Source organism: Mastacembelus armatus, chromosome 15, assembly GCF_900324485.2.
Source record: "Mastacembelus armatus chromosome 15, fMasArm1.2, whole genome shotgun sequence".
Lineage (NCBI taxonomy): Eukaryota > Metazoa > Chordata > Actinopteri > Synbranchiformes > Mastacembelidae > Mastacembelus > Mastacembelus armatus.
This window is the reverse complement of record NC_046647.1, coordinates 1,418,673-1,442,335: the sequence shown is the minus strand read 5'-3', so window position 1 is coordinate 1,442,335 and position 23,663 is coordinate 1,418,673. Positions and strand designations below refer to the sequence as shown.

The window sequence follows — 23,663 nt, the reverse complement described above, 5'->3', positions numbered from 1 at the left end:
TTCACAAGAGACTCTGTATAGTCTTCAGCTGCTGTCAGTCAAAGACAGAAACAGTGACATAGAAGGCAGATGACGAGAGACACTAAAGGAGACCCCGTCCACCCCCAACATGCTGCCGCCTGTTTAGGATGAATTCACCTCTCAGACAGACCACCACTGGCTACAGCTGTTGGCTGTAGGCTTTCTGAGCCGCCAAGCTGCACCAGTGCAAATTCTAGCACTCACCATGGAATGTCATACCATCATCGCACACAAATGTCTGTCCCAGTGAGAAAAAAAATTGTGATAAAAACACAGCAGCTCTTTCCCTGTCTATCATTTGGTCAACACAAAGGTACACTTTTTACCATGCTACCCAAATCTCTCTCTTTATCACTCACACGCATACACACAATGAGGACACTCATTGGTATAATGCATAAGGTAAGTAGAAAATAAGGTCACAACAAAATACAGTGAAGGTGAATGGAATTTCATTCATGCTGCTTAAAGCACTAAGATTAATACATTTGAAATACTCACCATATATATATAACATCTTTTTTCCAAAAGCTATGTTATGGTTACTCTCGACAACACACAGATACAAATGGTTGGTGTGTCAGTTTTGAGTGCAGCTCCTTACTGAGTAACAAATTAATTCCACAGAAAATTACATGGATTTTGCAGAATAAACAGGACAATGTTTCTGTGAAAGCCGTGAATCTCAAATGTCTGAAATATTGCTCACCACTCCTCCAATGACGATTTTATGAATGCAGCACCACCTTGTTACCACACCTAAATGCCATATATATGGACCCATGTTACAATGTTGTATTTAATCACCAGGTAGCACAGTGATGGTTTCACTTTAATGCAGAGGCAGACTGATAACCTGAACCTTCTTTCAAACTCAAGGAAGACTGATGGACTGGACACAGTAATGGCTGCAAGACCTGCTAAACTGGGCCAGTGCAGGCAGAACTATTTCATTAGTAGAATGAATTAACAATTACATCCATCCATTATCTATACCGCTTATTCCTAACTAGGGTCACAGGGATCTGCTGGAGCCTATCCCAGCTCTCTTTGGGTGAAAGGCAGGGGTATACCCTGGACAGGTCACCAGTCCATCACAGGGACACAAAGACAAACAAACCTCACACACTCACACTCACTCCTATAAGCAATTTAGAGTCACCAATCAACCTGACATACATGTTTTTGGACTGTGGGAGCTCATTGAATTAACAATTTCTAAAATCATAACCACACCATCCCTTGTTCTTACACTCATATTTGCAAAGCTCAGTCTAAACAACATTATGGTAACCCTGTTAATTTACATTAACATTACTTTTAATGCTTTAAAAATTTGCTGGTCATATCAGCTGTCTCTAACTAAAACTTATTGACAGGGGGTTCAATTTATTAAAACTACAACTGCAAAAATGCATCCACTATTGCAGCACATTGCATCCTGGTCCTTTGTGATGTCCCTAGTACAGTCTATGTTTCAAAATTGTATTTTTTTCATTTAGTTTCTGTACAAGAAATTGTTTTTTTTTTTTTTATGTGCTGGATTTGTTATTGGACATGTTCATTCCACTGTGACCCTGAATTGGACTAACAGATATAGAAAATGGATGGTCATGTTTTGTGTATGTGACTTCATGAGAGCATGACAGAAATCACTCACCTCTATAGTCATGGGGATGTTCTGCTTACGGACATTGTGGTTATGCTGGTCAGTGTTTAGCATTATGACAGCGTAGGCCAAGGAAAATCCTGCATCATTGCTCATAAAAGGAGAGCCGTTCACTTTCTGTAGACAGACACATAGAGTAGGCACAATATAACACACAATAAACAGTGCACTGTGTAATGCTTAAAGCTAACCAAACATCAATCAGAGGAATATTTTAATGTATGTCACAGAAAACCAGTTAACCTTGTTTCTAGACTGAATCTCACCTTACACGTTCAGCTGATATTACAGTGACCCAACACAGTGGAAAACTCATTTACAGTGTCACTGCCTAAAATTACTCAACTCTTTCAAGGCCACTATTGGTGTGTATGTGGTCAGACTAAGAAAGGGACATTACTAGGAATAGTTTCCAAGTCACATGGCTCCTCCTACTATTTTGAGAAGTCAAATGCTCTCCTTGCTGCTCTTTATCCATCACTGTGTATATATGTCTGTCGATGATACCACCTATGTCATCCTACTACTATAACCGAGAGGGTTAATCATGTGACAATGTTTATTTTTTCGCCACCTTAAAACAGCTGGAAATATCTGATGATGGAAAAGATCATTTTTAACCAGGTTGGCTTTGCAAGATGGAAACAGCAGACACAGCTTTATTTGAGTAGGTTTACATCAATATTGAAAGAACTGTGTAGGAGATATAGTCTTTTTAGTGCATCAACTTACAAGAAAAAAATAACGACACTGTTTGAAATTTTCTGGTATTCTGCATAAATTGGTCATGAAATCTGATCTTCACCAAAGTTAAAAATATCAATTTACAGCAAACAAATACAAACTGTAGTTCCCTAATGGCAACAGTTCAAAAATAATGAATTCCTATTTGGGGATTAATAAAGTTTATCTTGTCTAAGCTTAATTGTACATTTGGCAATTAAACATTTCTTGGGCCACCAATGTGGCTGAATTAAACCAATTCTGCAAAGAAGAGTGGGCTGAAATGCCTCCACAGCGATGGGAAAGACTCATTGCTAATTATTAGCTTTAGGGAGCAATTGCTTTTTCACAGAGGTCCAGGAAGGTTTGGACAGATTTTTTTTCCTTAATAAAAGAAATCATCATTTGAAAACTACCTTTTGTATTTACTCAGGTTAATGTTTTTTATTTACAAAACTATAAAAAAAATTTTAAAAAAACAAAAGAAAAAGCTGGTGAATATTTTTTCACGGTACTGTACATGATAAGTAAAAGGCAAATGCAAGAGTAAAAACTATACTGAGATTAAAAAAGACGAAAATCTAAGAAATATGTCAATGACATGATTTGGCAAAATCAACAACTGCATTTTCCATAATATTTTAAACATGACTTTTCCTGCATATCTGTCCACTTACTTCTGAAACCCTAAACTTTGAGTACTAATTGTTGGAAGGGCTATATCTCTATACAAAATTCAATCTATGCTGCTGTAAAACTACACATATAAAGATAGGACCTGGCAAATTAAGGTAGTACCAAGTATTTTACCAAGCACAGACCATGAAGAACAAAAACATTTAACTGTTCTTAAATTACATTTCAAGACATGATAGCTCCCAGTTCAAGTTTCAAGATTGCAAAAGTTAACTACTAAATCTTAGCATTGATGGCTAAAGATCAATGCTACATGCAAATTACTATTAAGGAAGCCAACCACAGTTGGAATTGGTACTATGGGTACAGTCCCAAATCATCAATATGACAATGCTGCTAATACATGGTAATAAATAACTATTTTCTTAAGTTCAGGAAGTGTGCCTTACATGCCAGTTGTCTGTGAAGGTTTCCAAAAGCCTCTGAATGACTGGAGCCTCTCCAGGCAGTCTAAAGGTCTCCAGGTAGAGCCGCAGGGCCTCATCAATTCGAAGACCCTGGAAGGTGAATGTGCTGCAAAAAAGATTTGAATTATTTGGACAGTTTTTAAGCTTTAAGTATATATTATATATTTAATATATTATTGACACCAATGCAGCCTGGAAACTAACACCTCCACATCTTTTAATGGATAGGGCAGGTGATTTTCTATGTGTTGCCCTGGACTTATACCGTACTTCACAAAGCTGTCCAGGAGCTCCATGTTCTTGCGATCGCTGATGCACTCCCCAATCATCTTTTTGTCCAGGCGGTGGTTTTCTCTGAGCCACTGAGCCACCTGGTTGTTGTCCATGGGGTTGCTGAGGAGTCCTTTCTCTTGGAGGAACTGGATTCCCTTCTTGGGCTTCTGGTTAAATTGTTCTGTGCCTGCAATCAGTAGCTGGACCCATGACAAGTAAAAGCAGTATGAAGGTGTAGTAGAAAATTTAGATTTGTAATATTAAAACAAATCTAAATCAATAACTCAATACGACTCACCTTTTTCTTTGCTCTAATTTCCATCAACTCTTGGCAATCAGGTAAACATGATGAGAAACGTTCAGGCTTCTTCGGAGCTCTCATCTCAGCTGGATAAAAGAATAAAATATATATCAGCTTCAAATGATGGTGTCTAGCCAATCCTGTGAAAAACTTTAAGATCAAAATCTCACCAGCATCAGTGTCTCCTTGATCCTGTCTACCTAGTTTCATCGTCTCTGCCATCAAATGTCCACTGGTTGGTGGGCATGGTGCATTCTCAGCTTGTGGACTCAGTCCATTGGTAGTGGCCAGTCTATTAGAATCTGAAGACAATATGCATACACGCACATATACCTTTCAAGAAATTATACAGTATATATATATATATATATATATATATATATATATATATATATATATATATATATATATATATATGTATGGCTTGAAGACAAGGAACTTGTATCCTTTCTCACTCTCTGACTAATAAAAATACAAAAAAGCATTAAAATTAATAATAAGTGAAAGCATTTCTGTGTATACCAGCTGTAGTATCAGTTCTGCTTTTGTTTAAACCTTCTCCCTCTGCCAGTGCTTCTGATGATTGGTCTTGATGAGTACTGTTGAGAACCTTGGCCTGGCAATGTGCTTCAGTGCTGTCAATCACTGTGAGTAGAGCCTCCAGCGATAGGAGGTGTGTGGTGTAGAGCTGCCCTGACACTGGGAATGCATTCTGTAGGAATGGGGGAAAAACATTCCTTGAAGAAAAGAATCTTAAAATAAAAATGACTGATAATTAAATAGTAAAAATAATTGTAATCATTATTTCACATGGTTGTGGTCATGGTCATATAGATGACATTTATTGTCGTATCATGGTCAGGGTGAAAGTCTTAAGAAAAATAGTGTAGCAATCAAATAGAATTTGTTTTGTTTTCAACAATGAATGCAGTCATGTTTTTTATAATCATGTCAGTCAAACATTGTTGGATTAAAATTAAAGTCACTTTAAGTTGTGACTGCATTTGACACTTTTCTATTATTGGTCAATGATCTTTCTAGATACCGTGAAGTAGCTAGGGTTAGCAACAGAGTAGCAATGCTTTTAAGATGTTCCAAGGCCTGCAAAAAAAACACTGCAAATATCATTCAAAAATGATATTCAAAAATGATATATTAAACAAAAACAAACCAAGAGACAAGAGATACAGTGGTAAACAAAACATTTCATCCACTCAAAATTATTGTATTATATTTTATACCACAAAATAGTTAGGGAAGATGTAATTATTTTGTTTTTTATTTATATATATATTATATATATATATACAGTGGGTACGGAAAGTATTCAGACCCGTTTAAATTTTTCACTCTTTGTGTCATTGCAGCCATTTGCCAAAATCAAAAAAGTTCATTTTATTTCTCATTAATGTACACTCAGCACCCCATCTTGACAGAAAAAACCAGAAATGTAGAAATTTTTGCAAATTTATTAAAAAAGAAAAACTGAAATATCACATGGTCATAAGTATTCAGACCCTTTGCAGTGACACTCATATTTAACTCACATGCTGTCCATTTCTTCTGATCCTCCTTGAGATGGTTCTGCTCCTTCATTGGAGTCCAGCTGTGTTTAATTAAACTGATTGGACTTGATTAGGAAAGGAACACACCTGTCTATATAAGACCTTACAGCTCACAGTGCTTGTCAGAGCAAATGAGAATCATGAGGTCGAAGGAACTGCCCAAGGAGCTCAGAGACAGAATTGTGGCAAGGCACAGATCTGGCCAAGGTTACAAAAGAATTTCTGCAGCACTGAAGGTTCCTAGAGCACAGTGGCCTCCATAATCCTCAAATGGAAGAAGTTTGGGACGACCAGAACTCTTCCTAGACCTGGCCGTCCAGCCAAACTGAGCGATCGTGGGAGAAGAGCCTTGGTGAGAGAGGTAAAGAAGAACTCAAAGATCACTGTGGCTGAGCTCCAGAGATGCAGTAGGGAGATGGGAGAAAGTTCCACAAAGTCAACTATCACTGCAGCCCTCCACCAGTCGGGGCTTTATGGCAGAGTGGCCCGACGGAAGCCTCTCCTCAGTGCAAGACACATGAAAGCCCGCATAGAGTTTGCCAAAAAACACATGAAGGACTCCCAGACTATGAGAAATAAGATTCTCTGGTCTGATGAGACCAAGATTGAACTTTTTGGCGTTAATTCTAAGCGGTATGTGTGGAGAAAACCAGACACTGCTCATCACCTGCCCAATACAATCCCTACAGTGAAACATGGTGGTGGGAGCATCATGTTGTGGGGGTGTTTTTCAGTTGCAGGGACAGGACGACTGGTTGCAATTGAAGGAAAGATGAATGCGGCCAAGTACAGAGATATCCTGGAAGAAAACCTCTTCCAGAGTGCTCAGGACCTCAGACTGGGCCGAAGGTTCACCTTTCAACAGGACAGTGAACCTAAGCACACAGCTAAAATAACAAAGGAGTGGCTTCGGAACAACTCTGTGACCGTTCTTGACTGGCCCAGCCAGAGCCCTGACCTAAACCCAATTGAGCATCTCTGGAGAGACCTGAAAATGGCTGTCCACCAACGTTCACCATCCAACCTGACAGAACTGGAGAGGATCTGCAAGGAAGAATGGCAGAGGATCCCCAAATCCAGATGTGAAAAACTTGTTGCATCATTCCCAAGAAGACTCATGGCTGTACTAGCTCAAAAGGGTGCTTCTACTCAATACTGAGCACAGGGTCTGAATACTTATGACCATGTGATATTTCAGTTTTTCTTTTTTAATAAATTTGCAAAAATTTCTACATTTCTGTTTTTTTCTGTCAAGATGGGGTGCTGAGTGTACATTAATGAGAAATAAAATGAACTTTTTTGATTTTGGCAAATGGCTGCAATGACACAAACAGTGAAAAATTTAAAGGGGTCTGAATACTTTCCGTACCCACTGTATGTATATATATATATATATATATATATATATATATATATATATTATTTATATTTTTCTTCACTTGGTTTAGGAGGCAAGATTGTGGAACTGCTTGTCTATATTTTTGTTTATAGAAATGAAAACATAAACATAGGTAAGTAATCACTTTCTTGATTCTACCAAATTTTTTTAATCACAGGAAAATATTTCTGTTCGGTCTTAAAGTTTTCATCTTCAATATGCTTTAAAGTGATTCCATTAGAGGTGATTACCTTAGACAGCAGTTTGGTGAGGTCTTCAAAAAGATTGGAGCAGTAGAAGTCACAGTCATAGTTGATATAGAGTTCAGTGACAAAGCTGGGGATCCTCCACAGCTGCACCAGAGCCTCTAGAGCAACCTCCTTCATCTCATAAGGCATCTTAATGTTCTCTGATGTGATGATGTCCATTAGTTTCTTTAGATACATCTGCCAATTCAGGACACAGGAAGATGATTATTAGGTCTTCAGGATTTTGACTGCTATGAACAACTTTATATGTCAGTCACTTCACAAATAAACCTAAAGATGAATAATCAGATGGAAAAAAACTCTGATTACCTCAAGTTGAAACTTCAGATGTACTCTCATGCTTTCAAAAAGCAAGAAACAAGCTCGGATGGAGGAAGCATACAGGTTCATACGGTCCACACTCAGCAACTACAAAACAACAGAAATCAGAAAGATACATTAAACTATTAATACAAGAACGTTGAATAGAATTTATTCATGAAAAATCTGAAATATAACATTTACAAAACTATGTCAACTCTTAATTTGGGAAGTTTATCCCACTTTTCCTGGCAAATTTCCTGAAGTTCCACTGAATTGTATGGTGTGCTTCAGGTCTCTCCACAGATGCTCAAAGTCGGGACCTTGGCTGGACCTCTCAAGAACAGTCAGTGACTTGTTTCTTGCAGACTTCATTGTGCTGCTGCTCCAGTCTCAGGTCTCACACACTCCCAAGACCGTTTTCTTGAAGGACCTCTCTTCAGTTGCATTCATCATCAATCCCTCAGTTGTGACCCATCTCCCTGTCCCTTTCGCATCAGACCAGAGCATCTTTCCTCTCATGCTGTCAAAGTCCTTTCATGTTGTTCAGCAAAGTGGTTTCTGTTTAGACTCTACCTTAAAGGTCTGCTTGATGAGCTGCTGTCTATCTGGCAGGTTCTCTCTAGAGTAGTTCTGACACTCTATTAAGGTGACCATTCTTGGTCACCTCCCTGACCAAAACCCTTTCTGTAAGACTCTGTGAAGAGTTCTGTACCAGCTGTGGTGTCTGTTATGTTTTTGGTTCCAAATTCCTCACATTTCACAAGTTTTGAAGCTACTGCCTCAAGAATACTTGAGGCTTTAGAGGCTTTAGCTTAATACTGTTGCTCTAATTTGAGGTGTGCAATAGTTATATCTCTAAAAAATACAGAAGCTTCCTTGGACTTAATGAGTTGGATTTTATGACAAACTGTAAATAGCAGAACAGTTATATGCATTTTACAGTGATGACAAATGATAAATAAGTCATTTTTCCTCTGTGCATTCATGTTTGGCTGCATCTGACGCTGACATCATACTGACTCACCTATTTCCTCTCCTGTTTGTATAGTTTTTTAAAATTATTGCTATTATTATGTATGTTTTTCCAAGCTATACCTTTACTTATTTTTCAGGTGAATTTTTGCTTGCTGGTGTGGCACATGACTTTAATTGCAAGGGGATCAACAGAGTGTCAGCTAATCAGCAACGTTTGGAGCCACAGCAAAGGGCTGGAATATTTTGAAAAATGAGAGATCTAGTTCAATTCAGATTTTTAATACATTTGCAAATTTTTATAAAAACCCATTTTCACTTTGTCATTATCAGCTTTATTATAAGCTAATGGTGGATGTCTTTTATTTAATTGATTTAAAATGACATTTACAAAACAATATGTGCAGAAAGCGAAGCGGTCTAATTACTTTCTGAAAGCGTAGTTTAATGGATTCCATCAGACCACTCAGTTTCACGTCTAACAGATCAAAGTGGTAATGCCTGAAGAAGTGCTGCAAGATTTCTGTTCACAGACGTTTCTTTGAAATATATTTCACACAAATATATTTCCAGTATTAACTCAACAAAAGACAAAACTACATTCCAGTTTACCTGGAAAAGATGCCTGCAGAGCTCATCTTTGACCAGTCCTAGTAAAGACTGGCAGTTTGCAATGTGTGCTGACTCAAGTGCTACAGTTAGCAGCTGCAGGCCCATGTGCATCATCGCGTCAGTGTTGTGGCGGTCATGGGGGTTGGTCAGTGAGATAAGGAAACGAAAAAGCTCCCTTAGACATGGCAAACCATAAGGGATGAGGGAGGCTCCTGCAATGAAGGGAAGAAGAGGACAGAGACCAAATTACCATTTAAGATAATTGTGGAGAAAAGATTTTTAATACAAAAAGAAACTGTCCTTAGTGTGTAATGAAAACTGTACATTGGAGCTCACAAAATTAACTTGTAAGCACTGACTCTTGAGGATTATTCCTTTTGTGTTATTTTTTTTCATGCTAGAAAAACAGGGAATAGAGTAGTAATACAAAGAAAACTGACTTTGAGGTAAAAAAAATAACTGTACAAGAGAAATCAGAATTCATCAGTACCCCTACCATCTCTTTGTGTGGACTGTGTGAAACGGACTCCTCGAGGGTTAACGTAGTCCATGTCATGGACAGAGGTGCTCTCTGACTGCTCCGTAGTGGATTCTTTGTCCTCTAGAACCTCAGGGATGGACTCCACTGAAGCAGACTGAGCTGGTTCAGCCTGTCTCCCCTCAAACTAGATGCAAATAAGTATAATGTTTATGGAGAAAGAACAGATTAGTAAATAAGAGCTTATTGTCTGTTCTACTGATTATTTTCTACTGCAAACAACCCTACATGTGCATCAGGAGAGCCAGGCCCAGTCCCAGGGAGTATAGTGGAAGATGAGCTACACTGTTCCAGGTCAGACAGGTCTTCCCTGGAGGTGGCTTTGGAACAGGTGTCCAGCCCACTGTCTGTGGTTGTTGGGCTGGGAATGGATGAACCAGTGCTTTCTGAGGTTGACAGGCTAGAGGTGGACGAGCCTTGTTCAATAAATGGAACGCCACCTAACAGGAAAGATATGCAGTCATACAGTTGTGTAATTTCACCATTCACCCGTATGCACAAATGCATAATACTGCCTAATCCATCACTTAAAAATTAGCAGCAATATGTAAGGTCATTTCCTATATAAATGCAAGACCATTATTACAGTTGTGTACCTCTTACCAGAAAGGTTGTTGTTACTGAGGGTACTGGACTGAATTGGCTCCATCTGACAGGAGGGACTTCGGACCATATGGCGAGGTGGTCTTGGTGAGCGTTTTTGCTTCTTCCATTTGGATGACTCGCTCATTCCGCCAGCACGCATCTTGAGCTACAGAAAACAGAGGATCACTAAGTGGGGATTCCCCAAAGTAATTTCATTTAATCATTACAGGTCAATGCCATGATCAGATTGGATGCTTTATTTCTCTTAATATTTTTCCCTTTTCAGGCACAGCCCAGAGTGTAGCCAGTAACCCACTGAAAGCTTAAAAGTTTCTTCAACATCAAAACATTGAGGAGCTTATTCTGAAAAAGGAACTTCACCAATTTTACAAATCGAACCTTTTAGTTGCTGGGGAATACTACTGCTTATAAAAAAAATAAAAAAAAACTTGTGCACAACCTTTAGTGGCTCCAGAGAGAGTTGTGTGAAGTCTAATTAACTTCAGTCAGTATTGGTTTGCTCTGCAATCTATAAGTTGGAAAATTATAAAATCTGGGGTGTGAAGATAAAAGAAAGTGAACTTCCCGGACCACTCCCTATCTCTGCTCAAGGCTTCATTAACGATTACTAATATAACACACCTGACCATCTAAATGATAATGAACTGTTGGTGGTTAAGTTTAAGGGTTTAGTATGTGCAAATCAAGGTTTTGCCAGGTTTTGAGATGTAATTAATGCATGCAGTAAAACACATCTACATGTATCTAGTTGTGATCTTCCTTCCTTGCAGCCAGTGTTATAGGAGTTCAATACTAAGTATGTTGAGTACTCTTTGAAATAAATCTCAAGGAAACAGCCATATATTTTCCCTCCCACAGCATTACGGACACTACATACTGAATTGGCTCAAGGAGTGAGGTTCAAACATCCCATGTGATTATGGCCTAAAATCAGTAGATAATATCAAAAGACAATCCACAAAAAACAGCATAGTATGCACATGCACACAAATACTGTACACCAAGAAAAGCCAATTCCACTTATCTGATTCAATGTGTAGTGGATTTATTGTAAAAAGTTCAGTTTCAGTGTATTTGTGTTAATTTATTTGGTTTCAGACACTTTTAATCTATCTATCTTAAAAAACTACAAAGGCATGCTATTTCCTGCAATAGCTTGTGAAGGCATATGGGTGGCATGATACACAGCAGTTGCAACATATACATGAGGGTTTAAACCCAAAAGACGATTCAACTGAAAATAAAATTCATTAAGACATATGTTCTTCACAAGCACAGACATGTCACAGTGAGCTCTTTCTAAAATAACAGACTATCCAGAATCAGCTTAATTGTTCTTTAAAAATCTAGCTAGTTCATCTTCTAGCAACGTTTACAGAATGAAGTGGAGGTTAGTGAAGCCATAAGCAGGAAAAGTTACAGGAAGAGATTCTCCAGCCTAAATACTAGAAGTCACCTTCCTTACCTGAACTCGTTTGTTTTTCCACAAGATATTGTAAGCCTCAGAAGAAAAGGGAAGTAGGCAGGTACCCGTGATTAGTGATGGGAAACATGTCAGCAGTGACCAACACATACAGTAACATGCAAGCAAACATGTTTATGCATGATTTAACAGGTGGGGGACCCAAAGAGGGCACATGGTTTGGAGAGACAGATGCAGCCACTATAGTCTCTACATATCAGAGATTAAGCAGCAAACTAACGGACAAGCAGTGTGAGTGGGTGGGCAGACAGACCATGCAAAATGCAACAACTGCTGGAACAACAACTTCCAGCTCACATAAATACTATACATATAACACAATAAGACAGCAATTCAAATAAAAAATAAAATGGGGACAATCTGAGTTAAGATTTACATATTCTGTGATTATTTTTAATGACTCAAAAAGGCAGCCTGAAAACCAACATATTTCCATAGGAACCAATACTACCTCATTTACTCCCACCAAGAAGCCATGCTAACACCACCTCTGTTAGTTCACTATGCCACTGGGCCAATCATGTGGGCCAGTTAAATATGCCCTCCCTACAGAATTCTGACTTCTTTCTTTTTTCCTGTTTCTACACTGCTCTGCACAAATGAGATCCTGGACACAGGATGGGGTCTGTGAGAATGAAAACAGACAGACAAAAACATGGACACTAAACTTAAAACTGAACTGAAATGGCAGAAATGAGATTAGAGGGGCACTTTCACAAAAAGGTTGACAAAAGTAGGATTAACCATAGACTGGAGTCTTTAATTGCATTGTTTACTAACTACAGGTCCTTTGACCTTTAAGAATAATTACTATTAGAGTGCAACTGATTACAATATGCAGGAATCTGCTGATCTGGGTATATAGGATAGCTTCACAGATAGTTGTGTGATGCTACAGTAGTTCATCATTAACTAGATTTCACAACCATAGAAAGAATGTTCAAAAACCTAAAATCAGCACACTGACATTGAAAAACACTAAAACTTTAAAAATGGAGAAAAAAAGACAGCAAGCAGATTAATGACTTCATTTAAGATCTCAGTCCAGTTACCTTCTTCATGTTGGTACCCACATAACTTTTTGCCTCCTCTTTAAAGTGGGGTAGTCTGAAAGAAAGAAGACATATCTGGTTATTGAAACTTGGTTTTGGTTAAAACAATTATCTGCCATAGACATACAGTGTATTCAGAAAGTATTCAGACCCACATCACTTTTTCAATTTTGTTATGTTGCACCCTGATACTACAATTGTTAAAATTCATTTTTCTTCCATTTATCCAGGGCCGGATCGCGGGGGCAGTAGCCTAAGCAGGAATACCCAGACTTCCTTTTCCCTGGACACTTCCCAGGGAGGTGCCCATGAGGCATCCGGAACAGATGCTCAAGCCACCTTAGCTGGCTCCTCTCAATGTGGTGAGCAGTGGCTCTACTCCGAGCTCACTACTAGATTGACTGGTAAATCGATCAACCCGGGATGAAAACCACATTGCTCCTCCTGGATCCGAGGTTCAACCACCGGCCGGATCCTCCTCTCCAGCACCCTGTCATAGACCTTCCAAGGGAGGCTAAGGAGTGTGATCTCTCTGTAGTTGGAACACACCCTCCGGTCCCCCTTCTTAAAAAGAGGGACCACCACCCCGGTCTGCCAATCCAGGGGTACTGTCCCCGATCACCACAAGATGTTGCACAGGCGTGTCAACGATGACAGCCCAGCAACATTTGTGCTATACAATTGCAATATAGTGTACCCCTTTGAAGTCGTGGTTCAGAGTTCACGGCCTCAGTCATTTACAGATTTTTCCTTAGACCCTAACTAATAATTGTTTGCAGAAACCCCCGAAATTTTGCAGAGATCTCAAATATCCTTCAAATTTTTTTATGGCTTTTTTCGTGGCAATATATAATTTTTCACACATTTTAAAGCTAAATTATTAAGAACAATATAATTTACTAATTTAGGCCACTAATGTATTTAATAATGTATTAAAGCTGAGTTTGAAATGAAATTTAAGTGTTTTGGGAGCATATCAGGGGCATATTTAGGGTTTAAACTATAAAAATACGCATTTATTTTTTGACCACATCCAAAATTTGCATTTTTTCGCAATTCGCAGGTGCTCTAGGAAGGTAACCCCTGTGAATTTCAGGGGTTTAAAGTATCAGGCTGCAACATAAAAGAATTGAAAAAAAGTGAAGGGGGTTTGAATACTTTCTGAATGCACTGTATCTCTACAATGCAAACAGCCAGGGCATCATCCTCATAAGTACAGGAAACTCAAAATTATGAATTTCCAATTACGCAAATGCTAGGTTTAAAAAAAAAAAACCCTCAAACATAGTCCAAACATGAAAATGCCAACCATCAGCAATTACAGCAATTTTTAATTTGGTTTATTGTTGGCTTAAATATGTTGATGCTGTTGTATTTTCATCTACCACACCCCTGAATCTGGCTTGAGTGATCAGATCCCATCTACTCTTAATTTATTTTAAATGTTCGTGCTCTCCCTCTCTTTCTGTACCTTCTGCCAGGTGTCCCTGGTCCTGGAGCTGTATATTGCTGATGTGCAGTTACTTGCCCCACCAACCTGCAGTGTCTATTTGTTGTTTATTGATACTGTTCTTTTCTCTCTCCTCTATCCACTCACCCCAACCTGTCGAGGCAGATGGCTGCCCAAACTGAGCCTGGTTCTGCTGTAGGTTTTTTCTTCCGTTAAAGGGAGTTTTTCCTCTCCACTGTCACCAAGTGCTGCTTATAAGGGATTTGTTGAGTTTCTATTTAAAGTGCCTTGAGATAATTGTATTGCGATTTGTTGCTACACAAATAAATTGAAATCGAACTGAACTGAATCAAATCAAACTGAATTGCACTGGGGTTCCCCAACACATGCTGGAAAATACTGCAGAGGAGCGGTTTGGGATTACCCTGCTGCTACAGTAATTTTTAAATTTGTTTATTGGTTGTTCATGTTCAACTACTGCAGTGAATTTCTGCATCTGAAGGTAATGCTGGCTGCAGTTCTCATGGCATCACACAGAAGGGTGTGTGCATGCCACTAGGTTTCTATGGACTCTAAGGCTTTGCTGGAAAATGAGATGTCCCCCCCCAGTGACACATACACATGGGAAAAAAGAAGCAGTGCCCCTCCTGACATCAGCTCAGCGTTAATAGAGTGTTGTCTTGCAAGCACGATTATTGGATGATCTGTGGGTTCAACAGATTAAAATGCCTAATACTTTCAGCAGGCAATCTAAGGCTGCTTCTGAGGAGCTGAAGAGAGCTGCTGCTCATTATTCCCTGCTGAGGGGTGGAGGGGATGCAGCCTAGATCTACTCATATCTTTATTATCCAGAGTCTGCCATTATGTGGGGACTTGTGCTTGAAAATGAACAAAATAAGATGTATATGTATGTGTGCAATATGACATGGATGTAATAAAAAGTGTGAAGGGAGTGTGAGTAAATGGTGACATTTGGTTTGGCAAAAACCAACACTAGATATCGCTGTGGGGGGGGGGGTGGGGGGGAACCTATTTGTGCAAATTCCTGCATCAAACAGTGTTAGTGGAGACACACACCTTTAGAGAAGTAAATCAGTAAATCACACAATAACTTTATCTTGAGTTCTGCTTGTTCTCCAGGTGTGCTCCTTTTCATTTAAAGAAGAAGACAAGTTGTTTAGTAGCTGATTTTTTGACTGCTTTTGTCTGGCATCACTGAGTTTTAATTCTGTGTGCACCTTTGAGTGTGTGTGTGTGTGTGTATATGCTTCTAAGTATTTATGGGGATTGCATCATCTCTACTGAAGCAGAGACCAGCTTCATCTATATGCAGATCATATGGTGTGCAGCTCAATTGGCTTATCCCTTTGTCTGTGCCTGAATGTGACTGGCACTCTGATGCATCTGGATGGGGTGGTTTGTAGGAATGGTTTGCGTGTCTATGTTGGGGGGTGGGGTGATTTGGAGAGAGAAGTGCTTATGCTAAATGCCAAAGGAGAAATCATGTTATGGCATTAGTGAATCAGTGGCCCATTAACCCTGTGCACATTGCAAAATGAAATTCATGAGCTTCAAGGGGAATAATAAGGCCTAAGAGACAGATATATGCAGGAAACCTCCCATCTATAATCCAAAGGTGATTGAGTAGAGCAACAGCACAAGTCCAGCCTGCTCCTCATCTTAAGGTTTGGTATATGAAACTGCCCTTTCCAGTTCTTCTTAGTGATTGAAAGACAAAAAACAACTCAAAGTAGCATTCACATTTCAGTTCTTCCCCTACAAGAATAGTTTTGATTGAATAGTTCACCTCACAAAACAGTCCTTTAAGAAGCAATATTTTTTTACATATCAATATAAACTGGCATTAACAAACTGAGTGCCAACCACTTCAGGGCTGTACACAATTAGATGTCACTGAAGACAAACGTCTACCCCAACACCCATCTTCATCCACAGCTGTTCCATTCATTTACCTGGAGAACAGTAACTGCACCATGTCGACCAGTGTATGTTCAGCTGATTTCCTGAGAAGTTCTGCAAACACAGAAGATGAACAGACATCAGAAGTATCAAACACAAAGAAAGAAAAGCAAGGCATAGAAGAAATAAGAATAAGAAAGGCCTGGCCTGAAAGAGACATTTAGACTTTAAGGAGCATTAAAACAAGGCTGCTAAGGTGCCAAGGTTTATGCAGTCCGATTCAGATTATTTTTAAGAAAATATTGAAAAAGAATAACATTATTTATTCTGCATTTCTAAAATAAAAGTGGACATTGTATTCACTACATTTTAAAACATAAAGAAAATCGGTTTGCTAACTGATAAAAATGCCATCGAACAAATTAACAGACACTTAAAAAGTCAATTACGCCAATTGTGCTTTTAGACTGCAGCATGGTGGCTATGGGGATATATATATATATATATGGGCTGGAGGTCCCAAGGTCAAAATGGGACACGCCTCCAAAGGTGAGGGAGAATGACCGAGCTAAGATCCTGTGGGACTTCCAGATACAGACCGACAAACAGGTGATGGCTAACCAACCGGACATAGTAGTGGTGGACAAACAACAGAAGAAAGCCGTAGTGGTAGATGTAGCGATCCCAAGTGACAGCAACATCAGAAAGAAGGAACACAAGAAGCTGGAGAAATACCAAGGGCTTAAAGAAGAGCTAGAAAGGATGTGGAAGGTGAAGGCAACAGTGGTCCCCGTGGTAATCGGCACCCTCGGGGCTGTGACCGCCAAACTGGGAGAGTGGCTCCAACAGATCCCAGGAACAACATCAGAGATCTCAGTCCAGAAGAGCGCAGTGCTAGGAACAGCTAAGATACTGCTAAGAACCCTCAAACTCCCAGGCCTCTGGTAGAGGACCCGGACCATAGGGGTGAGACGGGAAATATATATATATATATATATATATATATATATGGGCGGGGCCCAGAAAGGAATGGGTAAGGACACTAGGGGAGCAAAACATCAACTGCCGGTGGATAAAGCGGTCGCTCGAGACTGTAAGACCAGGCAGACCAACCTGTGCACCGCCTGGATTGACTACAAGAAAGCCTACGACTCAATGCCTCACACATGGATCCTGGAATGCCTGGAGCTGTACAACATCAATAGGACTCTAAGAACCTTCATAAGGAACTCAATGGGACTGTGGAAAACAACCCTAGTAGCCAACCTCAAGCCGATAGCACAAGTCTCCATCAAGTGCGGCATCTACCAAGGAGATGCTCTGTCCCCGCTGCTGTTCTGCATAGGCCTGAACCCCCTCAGCCAGATCATCACTAAGACGAGCTTCGGATACCGACTGCGAAATGGGGCAACCATCAGCCACCTCCTGTACATGGATGATATCAAGCTGTAAGCCAGGACTGAGCGAGACATCGACTCACTGATCCACACCACCAGGATATACAGCAACGACATTGGAATGTCATTCGGACTGGACAAGTGTGGTCGAATGATAACAAAGAGAGGGAAGGTTGTCAGGACTGAAGGAGGAGTTGAACTCCCAGAAGGCAGCATAGCAGATGTTGAGGGGAGCTACAAGTACCTTGGAATCCCACAGGCAAATGGGAACCAAGAAGAAGCCGCAAGGAAAGCAGCCACAGCCAAATACCTACAGAGAGTAAGGCAAGTCCTAAGAAGTCAGCTAAATGGGAAGAACAAGGTCCAAGCCATCAACACCTACGCCCTGCCGGTCATCATATACCCCGCTGGCATAATAAGCTGGCCAAAAGAGGACATAGAAGCGACGGATGTCAAGACAAGGAAGCTCTTCACAATGCATGGAGGACTTCACCCCAAATCCAGCATCCTGAGACTGTACGCTAAGAGGAAGGAAGGAGGCCGGGGACTGGTGAGCGTCAGAGCCACCATCCAAGATGAAACAGCCAAGATCCATGAGTACATCAGGAAGATGGCCCCAAGCGATGGAATACTTAGTGAATATCTCAGGCAACAGAAGCCCGATGCAGAGGATGAAGAGCGACCGGTGGCTGGAAAAAGCTGGACTGAAAGACAACACAGAGGCACTGATCGTAGCAGCACAAGAACAGGCCCTGAGCACAAGATCGATAGAGGCCGGGGTCTACCACACCAGGTAGGACAAAGGCAAAGATGCCCCTGAGACAATCCAGCAAATAAGAGCAGGTTGTAAGATGCTAGCAGGCAGGGCATACAAGAAACGCAATAATCAAGTGGCATAGTGTACAGGAACAACAAAATGGGACACACCTCCAAAGGTGGTGGAGAATGACCAAGCTAAGATCCTGTGGGACTTCCAGATACAGGCTGACAAATTGATTGCTAACCAACCGGACATAGTAGTGGTGGACAAACACCAGAAGAAAGCTGTAGCGATAGATGTAGCAATCCCAACTGATAGCAACATCAGAAAGAAGGAACATGAGAAGCTTGAGAAATACCAAGGGCTGAAAGAAGAGCTAGAAAAGATGTGGAAGGTGAAGGCAACAGTGGTCCCCATGGTAATCAGCACCCTCTGGGCTTCGAGCCCCAAACTGGGAGAGTGGCTCCAACAGATCCCAGGAACAACATCAGAGTTCTCAGTTCAGAAGAGCACAGCGTGTCTTCCTCATACTATACCTATAGATATCTATCTCAATCTCAATCTCTACACATATAAATATGCGTGTGAGAATGAGTGTTTGATATGACTCACCACTCAGGCGCATCTCAAAGCAAATCCTGAAGCAGGACTGCATGATCTCACAGACAGACTCATTGGTCAAATGAGCTCCAACTGGTGTAAGCAGCAGAGTTCTCAGGACCTGAAACAGTACAGTGCAATTACATTAAAATACAGTGTCTTGTGAGTTTAATTCATGTTACAAATTTTTAAGATGACAAATTCGAAAATGCTCATATCCTGGAAATGGACCGCTGATCTGTACTGGACTTATTTGTATAGGGACCAAGACATACACATGAACCCCATTTTTCCAGTTCATCACTATAGAATACTATAGTCTATTGGTAAAAATGTACCTGTAAAATTTTCATAAGGACAACTTCATCACTGGCAGGGTCTGTTCCCACAAATCTAGCATGTGTGACTGCATCTGCCATGTTCTCAATGGCCTCTGCTGCCGCTTCATGATTAGCATCTGCAAACGAGAGAAACAAACATGCAGTTTAAATCTAACTCCAAAGGATCCATCATTAGTTTGATATATCTTTTATAAGAAAAAAATACTGAGAGGAAGTCATGATAGTGAGGGCAGCTGAGGTCTCAGAGCTGAGATTGATTAATGCATATTGAATATAGACAAATCATTTGTGTTTGAAACCAATCATGTCAATGTCAACAACTGCCTTAAAGTCTGTAATACAGACAGTGGCCACCTACACATACATACGGGTGACAAATTAAAGGACAACCCTGAATGCTTGACCCCTACGTTATGCAGTGGGGGATCATTTTGTTGTCCACTAGTTCCTTAAGAGTGGCAGGTTATTGCTAATTAATACAAAGTTTTTCACAGTGACCACCCTTATCCTGTAATGTAACATTTCTCTCCTAATGGGAGGAGTCTCCTGCAGGGTGACTCAATTTACTAGGTGTGAATTTACAAAGCTAAAAAATAAAACAAAGCTTTTTTTAAAAGGTAAGATGTGAGATTAAAAGAAAGTAAAACATAAAATAAAATATAAGAAAAAGGAGGGAGCTCTAAACAGTTTGTGTCCAGGATGTGAGGAGTCTGCAGAAATGCTCCTTCCCCGTTTCCTGACCATGGACTGGTACAGGTCTTGGATGGACGGAAGATTGGCCCAGATTATCCTCTCTGCAGACCGGATTGTCCATTGCAGTCTGTTCCTGTGTAGTTTGGTGGCCAATCCAAACCAGACACTGACTGACGTGCAGAGGACAGACTGTATGATAGCAGTGTAGAAGGTGACCAGCAGCTCCTGTGGTAGGATAAACTTCCTGAGCTGCCACAGGAAGTAGAGTCTCTATTGAGCTTCTGGTGGGGGATTTCAGGGATGATGGTACTGAACACCAAGCTGAAGTCCCCAAAGAGGATCCTTGCATAGGTCCCTGGGGAGTCGAGATGAGGGCAACAGGCCGGTAGTCATTTAATCCTGTCATGGAGGGCTTCTTGGGGACTGGGATGACAGTGGAAAGTTTAAAACAGGAGGGCACTTCACATAGCTCTAAAGATTGATTGAAGGCAGTCCATTCACATGGGTGAGAGGTGTGATGGGACTCTTTTCAAACCTGCAATAGAAGCTATGCAGGTTGTCTGCCAGTCTAAAGTTTTCGTCAGTGTAGGGGATGGTCTCCTGTAGTTAGTAATCTGCTGCAACCGTCTCCAAACACACAGTCTCACACACACTCACAGAGTCTCTGGCTGAGAAGCTGGATCTTAACTTTTCATTGTATCTCTTCTTAGCTACCCTGATCTCCTCTGTCAGCTTGTTCCTGGCCTGCTTGAACAGAGCCCAGTCCTCACTTCTGTAGGCCTCCTCCTTGGCCTTACACAGTTTTCTGAGGTCGGGTGTGAACCATGGTTTATTGCTGCTGTATGCACGGAACATCTTGGTCTGCACAAACGTCCTCACAAAAGCTGATGTAAGATGTCACAGTCTCAGTGAGTTTGTTGAGGTCCGTGACTGCAATTTCAAAGACACTCCAATCGGTGCAGTCAAAGCAGGCCTGTAACTCCAGCTTGGACTCGGCTGTCCATTTCTTCACAGTCCTTATCACAGGCTTAGAAGATTTTAACTTCTGCCTATAGGTCAGGATGAGATGAAGCAGACAGTGATCAGAGAGTCCTAAGGCAGCACTGAGAACAATAGGGCAATAAGCGTCCTTTAAAACTGTGGTCCAGTGTGTTTGTGTCCCTGGTAGGACATTTAATGTACTGTCTTTATTTGGGAAGTTTGTGGGTTAAGTTTGCTCTGTTAAAAACCCCTAGAATGATAAACAGGGAGGCTGGGTGTTGTATCTCTACATTCGTTACATTCTCAGCCAGTTGTTGTTTCAGTCGTTGACGCAGGCCTGAAGTGGGATGTAAACACCGAACAAACGGGGCAGACTCCCGCGGCAAACAAAATGGTTTATGAAGAGGGTATCCAAGTGAAGACTGCATGAATGTTTCAACACTGTGATATCTCTCAGGTTTCAGTGAAGTAGAGGGCAGTGGATCTGCCAAAGTCTGAGCTTTTAGTTGTTGAAAAGCAACAGCTCATCCATCTGATTTTCCAGGTAGTGGTGGACATTCACAAGAGGTATAGACAGGAGCAGAGTGTGCAACCCCTGCTGTCTGAGCTTGACAAGTCTCCTGCAGCTTCCCACGTCGGATACTTACTTGAGTTAAAAAAAAAAAAAAAAAAAGTAGAAAGACTAACTGGGGACTTGTGAATATGTTTTAAGCACTTTTCTTATTTGCTGCCCAAACTCTTAACTTAATTGAGAATCTTCTCTGAATAAATGTAGTATCAGCTGCAAATATTAACAAACTGCCACAGATGTAGAATGTAAGATACAGTCTACAATGCATTCCTGTGTAGACTATACAATAAGATAAATAAATTTCACACTGTCTTGATCGTGAAGATTTTTTTAAAATTATTTTATTATTTTAATATTGTTTTATTTTTAATTTTTATTTTTCACCTACCTTACTCTTTGATCCAGTAGCTTCTTTTATTTTATTATCTAGGTATTAGTTATACCTAGATAATACGTAATAATATAGGTATTCGTTATACCTAGATATAAGTTATACCTAGTTGATATACGTAGTAGTTATACCTAGATAATAAAGTAATAAATACCTAGATAATAATATATTCCGCATCAGGGTGATAATTCAGTTCAATTCAATTTAATTCAATAAAGTTTATTTGGATAGTGCCAAATCACAATATAATCATCTCATAGCACTTTACATGGAAACCCAACAAATCCCTGGTTCACCAAGTGCTGCAAGTGCTGGGAAATACTTGTCACGTTAGGACATTGGTAGGCTACACATTTCCACCATCAAAAGTCAGTAAAAACATAAAAGAGAGTATACCTACCCCTAGCTGTACTGCATTGGGAAACACACAACGCAAGTGGTTAAATTGAATTTTTGACATTCTGAATTTCTTGCAACTTTTTGCAATTAAACCCATTCTGTGCCAAATATAAGAGTAGGCTAAGTTAAATATAATATCTAAGAAGTGAGGGTAATAAAGGTCAGTAAACCATCCACATTGTCCTTCAAATCCTGGGACCTAATGACCAAATGTGGTCTTTTGTTGGAGGTGGGCTGAGACAAACTGGCTGTCAGAGCAATAGGAACCAATGTTTTTGAAACCTGAGTGGCTGGCCAGCTATATGCCTGGAGCCAGCCTGATTTCATTTTCCATCACATTTAAGACGCTACCCACTTAATAAATGTTTGGGACATTTAAGTAATTGATGGCTTTCACAAAGAACTGGAGTGCAGACTTCAGAGAAGTTAGTTGTTGGCTGAGAACTGGTTCACTGTCTGTACAGTTCAACCCATTAAAAACAGCACAACTCCAATATCACTACAGAAGCAAGGGAGGCACTAAGCATAAAGTTGTGCTGAAAACATCAAATGTCCAGACACAGAAACTGGAGACACAGGGGTATCCAGCAGAATGTCATAAGTGACATAAAACACTAATCCTTCTCTTGGCACAAAGGTTACACGAGCTGTGTCCAAAGGAGGGGTTGGGGGACTTTGTTAAAATAACACTGATGAAAGGAGAGGCTCAATATGTGTGTATGTGCTTGAGGGTATGTGGGCAAAGTCAATAGGGGGTTGAATCAGCTGCCACATAAAGCAGTTTAAGTATATCAAACTCCAGTCACAAAAATCAAAGACATGGCGTGAGTGAGAGGTAGCAGAAAGGGAAGAACAGCACCTTTTTAAGAGAGTAACACACAAAAAGCTCTTGAGCTGCATTCTGCATAAGGGCCAATACATCTTTAGAAACCAAACAAAGGGACTGCTGCTTGTTCCATGGGTAGAGAAGAAAATTAGTTTGTTCACCTGTTCATCTCATGAATAGCACAAGATCACCTTTCAACTAGCCTGGTCTGCTCTCAGCTTCAGCTATACAGTCAGTGTACACTACTATAAACACAGGCATTCATTTATTTAAGAGATTTTTGTGTTGCGTTTTTGACATTACCTTGTCCAAAAATAATACACCAAAGAATATGAGACATGAAGGAATAAATATTCTTTATGATATGCTCGTTTTAAGCAGGTTATTACAGATGTGTGGTAGACACCTCCCAAAACTTGAAATGCGCTGGTCAGACAAACTAAATACAATGGAACCAATGGAAGAA

General features: G+C 40.2%; 1 protein-coding gene across 4 annotated transcripts in view; it reads right to left on the bottom strand.

Moving 5' to 3' along the window:
• gbf1 (golgi brefeldin A resistant guanine nucleotide exchange factor 1) overlaps positions 1-23,663 on the bottom strand; it is a 121,537-nt gene that overhangs the window by 22,612 nt on the left and 75,262 nt on the right. For all 4 annotated transcript variants that reach the window (XM_026308489.1, XM_026308492.1, XM_026308491.1 and 1 more), the window contains 16 exons: positions 19,334-19,452; positions 19,008-19,116; positions 16,292-16,352; positions 12,869-12,923; positions 10,331-10,478; positions 9,956-10,167; positions 9,686-9,854; positions 9,190-9,401; positions 7,612-7,710; positions 7,285-7,479; positions 4,613-4,802; positions 4,261-4,392; positions 4,088-4,176; positions 3,787-3,989; positions 3,499-3,622; positions 1,682-1,807 (listed from right to left, as the gene is read on the bottom strand). In XM_026308489.1, coding sequence (XP_026164274.1) covers positions 1,682-1,807; positions 3,499-3,622; positions 3,787-3,989; positions 4,088-4,176; positions 4,261-4,392; positions 4,613-4,802; positions 7,285-7,479; positions 7,612-7,710; positions 9,190-9,401; positions 9,686-9,854; positions 9,956-10,167; positions 10,331-10,478; positions 12,869-12,923; positions 16,292-16,352; positions 19,008-19,116; positions 19,334-19,452 — 2,243 coding nt within the window. The remainder of the gene's footprint in view (positions 1-1,681; positions 1,808-3,498; positions 3,623-3,786; positions 3,990-4,087; positions 4,177-4,260; positions 4,393-4,612; positions 4,803-7,284; positions 7,480-7,611; positions 7,711-9,189; positions 9,402-9,685; positions 9,855-9,955; positions 10,168-10,330; positions 10,479-12,868; positions 12,924-16,291; positions 16,353-19,007; positions 19,117-19,333; positions 19,453-23,663) is intronic.